The sequence below is a fragment of the Cariama cristata genome, unplaced genomic scaffold, assembly GCF_000690535.1.
Source record: "Cariama cristata isolate BGI_N322 unplaced genomic scaffold, ASM69053v1 scaffold198, whole genome shotgun sequence".
Taxonomy (NCBI): Eukaryota; Metazoa; Chordata; class Aves; order Cariamiformes; family Cariamidae; genus Cariama; species Cariama cristata.
This window is the reverse complement of record NW_009630431.1, coordinates 1-13,064: the sequence shown is the minus strand read 5'-3', so window position 1 is coordinate 13,064 and position 13,064 is coordinate 1. Positions and strand designations below refer to the sequence as shown.

At 46.3% G+C, this 13,064-nt stretch overlaps 1 protein-coding gene across 1 annotated transcript in view; it reads right to left on the bottom strand.

The window, feature by feature from the left end:
- Positions 1-9,411, bottom strand: part of LOC104165769 (plexin-A4) — a gene marked incomplete at its 5' end in the record, with an annotated part of 154,549 nt that extends 145,138 nt beyond the window's left edge. Inside the window, one exon of the mRNA XM_009705507.1 lies at positions 9,311-9,411. Coding sequence (XP_009703809.1) covers positions 9,311-9,411 — 101 coding nt within the window. The remainder of the gene's footprint in view (positions 1-9,310) is intronic.
- Between the last annotated feature and the right edge of the window lie 3,653 nt (positions 9,412-13,064).

The window sequence follows — 13,064 nt, the reverse complement described above, 5'->3', positions numbered from 1 at the left end:
ATCTGCGTCTGCCTTGGTAGATGGTTCCTGCTATTGATGGCATGCTATTCAAAAGCTGTTGAAGGACGTATCTGAAGTGGAAAATGATGGAGGACAAGATGTTCAAGAAAACAGAATGATGAGTTGCTCAGATCCACTCACCAAACAAAAGAAATATGTATATTGCTGGGGATAGGCAGAAGAGGCTATGCTTGTAGCAAAGCAAGGAAGATCCCATAAAAAAAGAAAAAAGCCCCAAAGCAGGGTAAGATAATTAGCTTCAACCTCAGATGCTCCTGTGAACTTAACACAACCTGCCTCCAGGACCACAGTACTACAGGGAAGGGAGATCAAGTCTCCCTGGTACAGAAGCCAACTGGGAAAGGATCTACCTCTGAACTCTGCTTGGGGGATGGAGTGCAGAGGGTTGAATTAGAGACAGAGAATTAGGGGCTGGAGACACACGTGTTGGTGGCACACGGCGACATTTGGTGGCAGGTCTCTGAATATGGGAGTGTGCCACAGAAGATGATGGTATGTATTTATGGGTAGGAGTGTGTGTATGCAGAGCCATGGAGAGGGTGAGTCTGGATAAAGACATACCTTAAAAGTTTGCTGTGCTTTTCTTTGGGAGGAAAAGTTTCCTGATCCTCCTCCCACCCCATTCCGTTCTGAGACCTGTCATGGGTTGGGGATGATGAAATGTCACTGAAGAAACAGTGGAAGTGGAAGGCAGATGTATCCCCACCCTGGGGAGAGCTTGTTTGGTGTGCCATTTTCCCTCATTGGCAGATCATTGTCTGCAGAGGCATCAGGGAGCTTCTGACAGCAAGACAGAGAGCAATTCCTGACAAACCGCCTAGCAACCAAGACAGAGGTTCCCAAACCATCCATATATCACGACACTCACTGAGTGGCACAACCTTGTACGAAACTCTAGCCCTGCTTTATTGCAAATTAGGACCTTGGAGGACTTTAAAATTCATGGGAGGAATGAGACTGGTGAAGTTGTAAAACCCAGACCCGGGTTTTGACCACCCTGAGAATATGTGGGGAAAAGACATCCCAAGTTGGGATTAGGCTCTATTTTGTTGCCTACACACAGAGGTCTAAAGTCACTTGAGATGTCCTCAGGACCCCAGTTGGTTTTTATCTTATCCTTCAGAGGAAATGGGTCTCCAGTACACTCTGTGTCATATTTGCCAGCCTCAGGTGAACATCTCAGATATCCCAGGTACTCTAGCTGCAGCAGACAGCATGGATGGATAACTGAATTGAGTTCCTTGCATAAAAAATGTATTTCAAAGTCTCCTTATGTTCTCTATACGTCTGTGTTTAGGTACCTGAATTAAATCCTAAGTTGTTACTCCATATCTAGGTCTCCTTGCTGGCTCTGTCAACCTCCACTTTATAACCTAAGTCAGGGCACACTCCTTCCCTGTGGCAGCCCCCGTAACTTTGCATCCCAGCTTCATTGCACACCTGACAAGCTTTCTAAGCTGATCAGGGTGGTCATACAGCTTTTCCCTGTCCCTGTTCCCCCCCTGAGCTGTTACGTTAGCTATGTACTGTGGGATACGTAGATACGCCACCCACCAGTGTGTAGTGTCCCAGAGCAAGGGCGATGCTGAGATGGCAAAGGTGTGTCCCCTGTCAGGCAGCCAGCATACAGGAGGTCCTCCAGAAGGTCCCCAGGTACCAGGAAGCACCATTACCCCTTTCTCATTGCATGTCCTAGCACATGAGACACACTTTCCAGCCCATGGCAGACTGTGTACTGTGTTTCACATCAGAGAAGAAGAAACCCCAGAGATCTTTCTCTGCAAAGGCTGAACTTTCTGCAATGCTAAACCTGAGCTGCTAACGTTTCTGTGATGGAGACAAATCCCAAGTAGGACACCTAACTCACAGGGCTGCATCAGGAAAAAGCTTCTGCTGGAACCTACTGCACAAATTAATTATCTTCCCACCCCTCCCCACTGCCCTCTAGCAAAATAAGCTAATCAAGGAAGAAGGTTGTTATCAAAACACATTTACCACACGCCTGCGTCTTATGGTCCACACTGCCCGGTGCTGTCCCCAAGTTGCCTCAGGCAACCACAGCCACCGAGACAATCAACCTGTGAAGGGCACAGCTCTGCCCTGCACTGCTAGGTAGACCGGAGTAGAAAAAGTGCTCCCAAAAGGGACACGATGGCATCTGGGGAATGGAAGGACATCAGCGATGCTGGATGCACCGTGTGCAGGTACAGTGATGGGACAGGACTCCAGGACTAGCGATCGGTTGTTCTGCTCAAAGGTATGGGGTTGGTTCAGAGAGGTTTATTCAATGTCATCACCCGTCTGTAGTGAAATGGGATTCCCAGGAGCCTCTGTTTCACTCAGGGCTTTATCACCATCAATAGACATGCTCCCCGTCCCAAGAATTTCCTCCTGCTCTCTGGACTAAGAGCCCTGATCTCATTTCAAAAGGTCATTGGAGACCTGTCACATTTGGGGCTATTTCCTCTGCCCCAAAGGAGCGGCAATGCCCAGGTGTGAAATGATGGGTACTTTAGCTATACTTCAGCAGACAGGTTAAAGATTATCTAGGCTCAATGCAGAATGCTTAATGGGCCAACGTCACTCTACAAGATCCCCCCTGCTGTGTGCTTCCCTCTCTGTGCGAAGGCTGAAATGCCGTCTCCAGTTTCGATAACTACCTGAGAAGAAGTGGGAATCACTCTGTGCCAAGGCCAATTGCGGGAAGATGACTCCGCTTTCCCTCGATGTCAGACAGAAGAGGTTCACAGGCCATGTGCATGGCTGCCTGAGTGCCAGCTGTGACCGGGGAGGAGTCAAACCGAGTCCTGTTTGGAGACAAGACTTCTTGACAGCTGGTTCACTCCTACCTTTGCCACCATTGACTGGCAGTGCTAACACAGCCAAACAACTGATTGGAGATTTTCAAATCAAATGAAAGATTTCAGATTTCCCGCAGTTACTTTCCTTCCCAGCATTTATGTTATTCTCCTCATCGTGTACCAACAGGATGTATCTGGAAATCTCCTCTTGCAATGAGAAATGCCCCCCGATACCTCAGATACATAGGAGTATTGAACATAGCAACTGAAGCAACTCTGAGTTTCCCCTTGGATGGGGAAGATCAGCCCAGCCAGCTACAAGTTTCCAAGGAAAAGCAGGATTTTAGCTGGAAGCCATTTGTTCTTTGTGTGGCTGACCCACCTTTAGGAAGATTAGGACAGTTATCATCTACCTTTGACATGTAGAGGGTCTCCTAGGTATTTCAAGGCACCAAGAGCTAACCCACGGCAAGACGATGCTAAGGCAGGAAATGATACAGAAAGCTTTTCGTATAAGAAAAGGTCCCAACCACGATTGCAAAGATTTATTCATCATGCCAGGCAAATGCAAAACACTTGCAAATTGCTACCTTACTGAAGGGGCTCTGATTTGTACCTTGGGACATAATGGCATGGGGAGTACAAAGCAGGGGCACCTGAGGTCCTGGTTTCTTGTAGTGAAAGCTGAGGGTCTACAGGACCACAAGCCCCTGCAAGAACCAGAAAATCATTCTCTTCTCTCTATCTGTTAGAGCTCAGAGTGGCACAGGACTGGGTGTGATATTCCACCCTCCTGTCCTGCTGGGTCCCTGAAGCCTGATCCGTACAGCCCTTCCCAGTGCCCCTTCCCCACGCAGCGCTGGAGATACCCTCCCTCCCCTGCGCAAGTGGAGGAAAGGACTGGGAAGGAAAAGAGAGGAGGTGAAGGCGAAAAGAAAGAAAAAAACCTCAGCCTGAAAGACAGTCACAGTCTTTCAGATGACAGAAAGTCAAGCAAGTGAAAGACCCTTCGAAAAAGGTCTTATTGCAGCATCTGTAGGCAGCTTAGGTTACTCGAGACTCTCTAGTGATTCAGAAGACTTTGACTAAGAAAGTTAAAGCCAGGGACGATCAATGAGCCTCTGCAAGCAGCATCGCATCAAGTTACCTGCTGAGACGAGACAGCGGGAGCTGCACTTTGCAACTTTTCCTTTTTTTTACCTGGTCTGGCAATGAGTCTGAGCATGGATAACAAACCTCCCTCCCCCTCCACAGTAATCCCTCACTCCCTAGAAAACTTGTTTAAGTGCCTTTCTTCAGCCAGATCATGTTAGAAATGAGAATTTTAATTTCCAGGTACACAAGTATCCTGCAGCTGCAAGGCAGATGGGAAGAGCTGGAGAGCAGGAGGATGCGGAGGGCAACTTCCCAGATATTGGGGTAGGTGTCTGCTGCCAGAGGACAGCATAAAACCCTTCTGAACAGGGCTGTCCTTTTGTGGGGAAGCCAAAAAACTCTCATATAGCTCCTCAAGTGTCTCAAAAACACCATCTCCGCAGCTGCAGCTATCCATGGTCAGCTCAGCCTGAGTAATTGCGTGTACCAGATTTTGGTCATCCCTTGACTGACCCAGAGCCAAAGGGATCCAGGAAGGTGACTGGTATGGTTCATATCTTAAGAGCCTTCTGTCATTGCTTTATTCCTGGGGTGAGGATGCCTACAGGAGGCCACCACAACCCATTTCAGTGGTTCAGAAGTAGGGGGACTTCTCCTGGCATGTGTTCTGCAACTGGGATCCAACTGGGGTGCAAAGCCAACAGAGGCAACTCAGGTGCCTAGGTGAGATTCTTGGGTGCCAGAAGGACACAGAAAGGACATGGGCAGCTCCACACAGATGAGCAGAGGAGTGCAGAGAGCAGAGTCAATCCCCAGCTCTGCTACCTCCACAGTAGGACAGACTGGTGATGCTTAAACAAACCCTCTTCCCTTCACAGCAAATGTCAGTTCCTCGAAACAACAGTAGTTGTTGATGACCTGCTTTGCTTAGTGTCTAGAGCTGGTAAAGGCTTCTGGGGGAGAAAGAAATCACAGATACCCAAATGCCAAATGTTTTATTTCCATGACCAAAAAAAAAAAAAAAAAAAAAAGTAATGTTTCACTTCAGAACGACTTTTTATTTTGAAATTTTAAGCAATTTACTAAAAACTGAAATAAAATCCCAAAATAAGAACTTGTGAAGTCTAAATGAATCATTCTCCAATTATAAAATGGTATCAGCCCCTTCTAAAATGGCTTTCAAGAACATTTCTTATTAAAAGAATTGGCCACTACAAGCTGGAAAAAAAAAGTCTGCTCAGAAAATGGGACTATTTTCCTCTCTGATTGCAACTAATGACCTGCCAGCCAAGGAGTCCCGTAACAGCAAGGGCAGATTCCAGAGCAGAAGGAGGCTGGTGCTTGGGGGGTGCATCCTCCCTTAAGGACAGCTTGTGCATGTTCGCCTATTGATCCCAGAATTAGACAGAGGCTACATGAGGATGAAATGAGGCAACACAGCCAAAATCTAAGAGTGGCAGCTAACACAACAGAGCCTGGGACAGGTCCCTTCTGCTCCCAGCAAGGTCAGCATATTTCCCCTTTATAAAACATTGCCGCTCCCTGAGGAGATGCTGCTGCTCTTCTGCCCCCAATATCCATTCTGCTGGCAGCTGGGGTGTTAAGCAGAACCCAGAGACACGATGTAGGGCTGAAAACTTGTGTGATCACCAGGTGCACACGGATCAGTGCTTGTGCATGTCTGCTCTGGAGCTGGTGCTGAGCCAGGTGGGGATAGCAAGGGCTTATTCAGCTACAAAAGGGTTTATCCCTCCTTTGGGGGCAAAGAGCCTCACCTATCTCTGCCCCTCTGCATCTGAGGGGCAAAGGAGGTAGAGGAGGGTAATAGTTTGGATAGGGATGGAGACAGGAGAAATTTGTTGGGGGGTTTAGAGGGGTGGTCAGATATTGGATAGCATATTTGGACACTGCTGCCTCTGACACAGGAGGAAGATGCAATTCATTTCAGGCTTGGAGAAAACTTTGCTCTGCTCTCATCCCCCTCTGCAGCCCCCCGTTCAGACTGGTGACATTGCTGCGCCCTTGCAGCCAGGCACCGAGTGCCTCCGTGCCAGCTATTAGCTTTTCAGCCTGGTTCCTCCCCCCAACTCCCACCCCAGCCCTTAACCCTCCCCTGGAGACCCATGCAGCAACCGAGCGCCACATTTTCAATTTACATCAACTAAATGATTCATCGCCACCTAAAGAGGCCTGAACAGAGCCCAGGAGGGGAGCAGAGCTATAGCAGGGAAAGGGAGGAGGAGGACAAGATCGGGGCTAAAGATACAGAGATGAAAAGCTCCGGTGACCTGCTCTATATCGGCTCTTCTCTTCTCAGGGCAGAAGCTAATCAATCCTCCCCCCCTCCTTTCTCCTGCAGCCGTCTGTGGGCCTGTCTGTCTCTTTCTCTCTCAGCAGACTCAAGTTTCTCGGTGTAAGGTTAGGACAGCAGAGCTGTGGAAATCGATTCCTCAGCCCTGGCACATCGCCCTCTGCGCAGACAGCCCAGCTCTGCCGTGAGACGATGGATGGAGAGCCGTCCCCAGGCGTCCCCAGGCCTCTCATGTGGCGGGAGCTGAGGAGAGCTTGGAAATGGGGGTCTGGGGAAAAGCGTCTGCATCAGCCCTTGAAGTCTCATTTCCAAAATAAGAGAGATCCGCATGGGAAAGGCAAAAAGATGCTGTACCCCATCTGGTAGTTTTCACATGTTTCCCAGTCTGCCAGTGTTCCTCTTGATGGTTTATACTGGAGGAGAAAGACGAGTGAAAGGCACAGCTTTGCCCACAGGCAATCTGGTTTCCAGTACCACTCTACCCCAGGTCTTGCACAGCCCGATTGCCCCCTCCATCCCTTCCACAAAACAGCTCGCACATCAGCATAGCACTGGAAAGCCCCTGGGATTCCCGGCTGGGAGGGAAGCGGGAAGGGTTAGCACTCATGGGGGGAAACGCTTACGGCACATTTCCCCGGAGATCCTTATGCAGGAGTTGTTGATGATTCATCCCACTTGAGGAAAAGTCTGTTAATGAATCTTAAGGGGTTCTGATGTGCAAAAAGTTCTAATGGGAAACTTAGTATTATGGCACTCTTACCCTGAATATCCTGCATGGCCAAACCTTGTTGAATGGGATGGAATTGGCTCCTCTGCTCTTAGGGCTACCTGAAAGGATGAGGAAACCGAGCCCCAGAGAGCAACACCTGAGGCTGCACTGAAAACCCCTTCCAAACTCAGACTGAAAATGAGATTTCTTGACTTCAATGGAAACTAGGGGGAAGGAGTGGACTGGAGTGGAGTTTGATAACATTCGCCTTCCAACTGCTTCAAAAAAATCCACAGGGAAACAATCTCATTGATCCTGCTGCAAGGTACATAAATAAGAGGTGTCTCTCTTTTCCAGATAAGGAAAGAGAGGTTAAGTGACCAGAGGGAGGAGGGCATGGGGATCCTGCCGTCCAGCCGGGTCCTGACTGTGAAATCAAACTTCTCCTTGAAGGACTGAGGCTGTACGGGGGTTTCTTGTTCTAACAAAGTCGATGGTGCCACTTTCACTCGTCACCAGCCACCACATTCCTGACACTCCTTCGCAATGAGCTGCTGGGCAATCTGCAGTTGCCTCTGCCCCTTTTCTCTCCTTTTGGCGATTTATTGTCGGATGTATTGATTGCTTGCTGCCACTGACCCTGGACAGGAGGAGATAAAATATCTAGCATTGCTATGGTACAATCGACAGCCAAATTCATGCTTTCCTGTACTGCTTGCACTGCTTGTCCTTCCATTGACAGCAAAACACATAGTGCTCTTTAGGATGGATGCAGGACAAGATGAGATGGAAACATGCCATAGAGCCATATATCAATTGGAAATAGCCTCAGGTCAGCAGGATGAAAGTTTCATGGGTTCATGCCTACCAGATCACAACTCAGGACTAGTTTGCCAGCGATCCCTTGAACAATTCCAGACCCTGAGTGAAAGATTTGGACAAGTTTTGGGATGGATTACCTAGATCTGATCTGAAAGTAAGCAGACTGTCATGGCTTTGGGTGAGGGTCACACAAGCTAAAGAGCATCCACAGAAGGTTGGAATATGGTACAGGTTTGTTCCCCTTTCTTCTGTTTCAGAAAGGAGACATAGCAAAGAGGATCGCTTCGACTGGATCGCTGTCTCCACCAGGATAGTTTGCAATGCAACAGGAGGAATTCTGAGGTAAACTCAGTGGGAAAAGACAGACACACTGCAATAGCAGAGTCCATCAGAAAAACCCTCCATCACTGCCAAGGACACTATGAGACTTGGAGTGACAGCACCCTGCAGAGCCATGCTCAGCTGGAGACGTTTGGTTAGACAGATCTAATGCACTTTCCAGCCACTGTCTCTGCTAAGACGTTCTTGGCAAATGAGACCACCCTGCCACTCATCACCAGGAGCCCAGCCAACCTGACACCTCCCTCTCCACAGCTTTGGCAGAGGGCCTTCTGCAGGAGGAGATCACTGGCAGTGAAGACTGCAGAGAAGAAACTTCAAGATCAATAGCATCATTAAAAAGCCTACAGAAAGCAAAGCCAATAAACCAATCTCCCAGTCCGGAGGACATCTCGATCCAGTGCTCCTTGCAAGGCACTGGATAAGTCAGTACCATAGAATAATGAAATGGTGAAACGAGGTCCCTTCTTAGCCTGTTATACAGAAGCTCAAGGTTGTGCATATAGATAAATTTGCTCAGCATCCTGTCCAGATAAGCCAAATGAGCGATTTGGCTCATTTGTGCATATTTGGCACAGTTAAGTTGACCCACACAGGACAAACACTCAACTTCAGGGTCAAGATTTTCCCACAGTGAGCATACAAACTATAAGGTCCTCTTGAAATCTAACTTGGAGTGGACTCCATGATGCTTAGAGGGACCTGATTCCTCTCTAAGGGCAATGGAGATCATGACATGTCTGAAAGAGGGGGGGTTCAGGTCAGCAGTGGAAAGTTGGACATGCTGAGACAAGTGTCTGAGCCAGGTTGCTAGTCAGAGCCAAACTACCTTAAGCAATGGAAACAAGAAGATAATTGTCACCCAGAGAAGAGCTGCTGGAGGGTTTGATTCAAAGCATATCAGGGTGGACAGGTGCTTTCCTGGTGCAGTCAGCAGACCGTGGATCTGTTGATTGAGGAGATCTGACCAGTCTCTACTACCCTTCTCTTCCCTTATCTTCCAAAAAATGCTTCTCAGTCAAACAAAGTCTCCCCCATCTCCCCCATCCAAGAGACCTTACTGGAGGTACTTGGGTACCATTGGTTCACCTTGCTCAGCCAGGTTCTGAGGCAGCATTTTGCATGTCTGTCATGTGCTATCACAGCTGTAGAAGGAAAATGGTTGGTGGAAAAGCAGAGATGGGACGGTGGCAAACATCAGCAGGTACTTACGTGTTGTGAAGAACACACCATCCACAGTGAGGGTCACCTGAGCCCAAGCACTCGCTGCAGGTCTCGTACTGGCTACACGACTCCACGGGCACCCGAGTGAGCTGCAAGAGGAAAGGGGACAACCTGTCAGGCTTTTCATAAGGCTCTGCAATGCCCATAATGACTTGATGGAGGTGCCACCCTCCCTGTCCTTTTCCTCTGGTGCCTGTCCTCCCAGAGGAACATCTCTGCAGAGCTTGGCAGGCCTGAGGGATGTGGCTGCAGATTGCTCCGGAGTTCAACCTGGTGCAACCCCTCTCCAGATCAGCACTCAACTTGGTGAAAACCCCGTTTAGATCAGCGTGTCCCCATGGCCTTTCACACTTCATTGCTAGATGACCTCTTGCGTGGTTTCACAGGGACTCAGTAAATGAGCCAGGTTGTGAGCAGACTGTGGTGACCTGGAACCTTGAGACAATTTAACAATGTATGATCTTCTGCAGCAAGTTAAACTCACTGGATCTCAACGCTCTCCCATATTCTGGTTGTAGACCCTGTTGCTTTCTGGCTTCCTGTGAGAACTGAGGTCTCTTGATGTCTTTGTCTCCCTCCCATGACCACTGGTCCCAGCAGAGTGTTAGCTCTACCCCCCCTTTCCAACCGTCAGTTGTCCCATCCCTGGAGAGTTTGCTCCTAGCAGGAAAAGGACGAAGGCTACCAGCCTGGGTATTGAATGACCTTGCTGTCACCCTGACTTTGCGGCTCAGAAGGCATTAGAGGTGGACCTGAAAGACCCATCTACTGCCAAAATACTGCATTTTATTACCTTTTGTTTTCTCTTTCTTCCTTTTTAATTAAAGTATTTCAGTTAGAGATTTGAAAGGCAGAAGGGACTGCCTAGCCTGACCTCCTGTCTAACGGGCTAGAGCCTTTTGATTCCTGTTACGTTTTGTGAGCCCCTTACTTCTTTTGAAACCAAACCTACAATTTGAGCCCAATGACCTGATAGTCTCTTCTCCCTTGAATAGGTTTCAGAGAGTTTCTAGAATATACAGTCAATTGCCAGTGCCTTCACCCCAGCTCGTGTCAGCAGGGAGAGTTTATTCCTTCAGATGATATAGTGTGATATTATCCTGACGAAACACCACCGAGAACTGCCAACTGTAAATTTCAGAACAGTTACTCGTGACAAATGACAAGGGAATACACCTGGATCATAGTGACAATCTTTTACTTGGTGCAACATTCAAGAGAGTTTGAGCTGTGAAGTGACAGATTAAGATTCATTCTGATTGCACCTGTAAATGAACCAAGAACTGGCTTTTATGTATAAATATATATCAGGAAAAAATTCCAGTTATTTATGAAGATCTTTTCTGTTTGTATCAGAAATTGTCTTCCTAACTACTTTACAGACACCCCACATGGTAGTTGATAGTCTATGAGCATAAGCTGAAAATATGTATTTTTACCTCTGGCAGGTGGCAGTAGCTATAGAAAACTTCAGATAGAAATATGATAGAAATTATTTACCATTGCACCATTGCCTGTGTCGAGTCACCCAAAGAAACCAGCTGTGGCTGCTGAAAACTTTTAGTGAAAAAGAGAGAATGTGGAATAAAAAAAAAAAAAAACAAACCACAGAAACACCTTTCTGAAATTGAATCTGTTGCCATGAGCATAAGAACATAATCAGGACAGACTACAGAGCAATGAGAATGAGAAGATCAAAATAGGGAGTGAGTCATTCAAACTTCTGTAAGTACCAAGTATTTTCAAAGGTAAGATGGCTTAGCCATGAATGCGATTGATCCAGCTTTCTACAGCTTCAGGTCAAGAAGATATCAATTGTTCATCAAATATAAATTGTATGCTCCAGGATTTCACCGAATTAGATTTATGTTGAACCCAATCATCTGTGTTGCATCTAACTTCCAAAAATACATACAATTTTTTACAAGAAGACATCAAGGGGTGGAGAACTTTTAATTTCTTATGTTGGCCATTCCCACCTGTTATTTCCATCTAAAAAAAATATATTATGATTTATTTTCCCTTGATCACATCTAGATTGACCATGTCTGCACTATGAACATCAGAGTACTTGCAGAAGAGTCAGATAATTCAGTTTTGAAAGACTGTAAATCTGCCATTCCTCAATCTAGATGCAATTGATTGTGCAATCTCCACCTTGTAATTAGAAATTTGTGAACGTAGTTGGGACTGGCTATGTAGCTCCTATCCAAACTACCTACAGTTTAACATATGGTGTTGCTCGATTTATCCTCAATAGCTGTAGACAGTTTTTCTGAACCTCATTTTCTGAGGTAATTTACATGTGCCTTAGTGAGACATGGTTAAGAAATTTAGATAGGAACAGGGACTTTTCCAACACCTAGTGATGTTGGGTTTGAACGTTCTGAGTCAAAATCCACTTGTATGGTGTGGATGATACATGTACGAAAAAGAAGTCCTAGAGGACTGAAATTTGCCAGTTCTTCACAAATTGCTACAAAAAGACTAGATAAAAAGTGGTCTCAGTAGGTTTTATTATTATTATTATTTAATTAGCCATCAAAGGATATCCAAGCTCCTTTCAGAGGCAGGAAGAACCTACTGGGAATCCAGATCTTCATCTTTGCAGAAATGTTTCCTTTTCAGTGTATTTAGAGAGCTCAGTGTCTACAGGATATAGTTTGTATGTTGTGTAGGAGCGCACCTTGGTTGTGTTGCTGTCCCAGAGAGCACAGCTATGCAGTATGAGCTTGCACCAGGCTACATCCCACATCCTGTCAAGTACACCAGAATCGTAGGTGTCCTGTGTCACCGTTTGCATTGCTATGTGTTATTTTTGCTATATGAGACCTTTTATAAGTTCACCTCAAGTAGCTTCATTGCAAGATTAATTAAAATTGTACCACGCTGATAAATGTCTTGCGCTATAAGTGTCAGACCTTCTAATTAATAAAGAAAGAAACTACAAAAAACAAAGGAGCTGCGACTGAAAGGAAAGCCACCTAGGGGTCGTCAACTGAAAAGAAAAAGAACATCAAGCAAATAAGGCACATCAGAGGTCTTATTTTCCTTTGGAACATAAACTGTAATTAATTCAGCTCAGCTTTCCAAGTTGAAAGTTTTGAGAACTGATCGTGCCTCCTGGGAGCAGTCAGCTTTTTATGCTGCCCCTAAAATATCTGAAAAAGAGAAGTCCATACAGCCTCCCAATTACAGTGCCTTGCCATTATTCACTGTGATGAAAGGACTAGACAGCGCTGAAGGTTGAAATCTCCATTGTAAACTAGACTGTGATTACTCCTTCCACCCCTTCTCCATCCTTGGAAAGTCTAACAAACTTTTCAAGGTCATTTCTCAACCTCCCTACCACTGGTCTTTCATTGAACTGGAACTTGGATTCAACATTTTGCAGCAAATATAAGCAGAGTTTTAGTAGAGAGAGGATTAATAAAAGCAACGTGTCCTTCATTTTGGGGCACTATGAGCCAGGTTAGAGTAATTTTTATTCCTACAGTGGTCCCAGCTTAACTAATATTTTGGTCTCACTGTGCTAGAGCAATATATGGATGTAAGAAGAGACTGCTGATGCTTTAAGGGCTTATATACTATACACGATGACACTCATATCCCCATTTTATCAATGACAGTTGAAGCTGAAAGTGAGGTCTCATGCAGACGAAGTAGGTACTATCTTAAAGTCTTTGGAGATGTGGGTTTAAGGCATCTGAGCAAGTTCATAGAATCATAGAATCATTTAGGT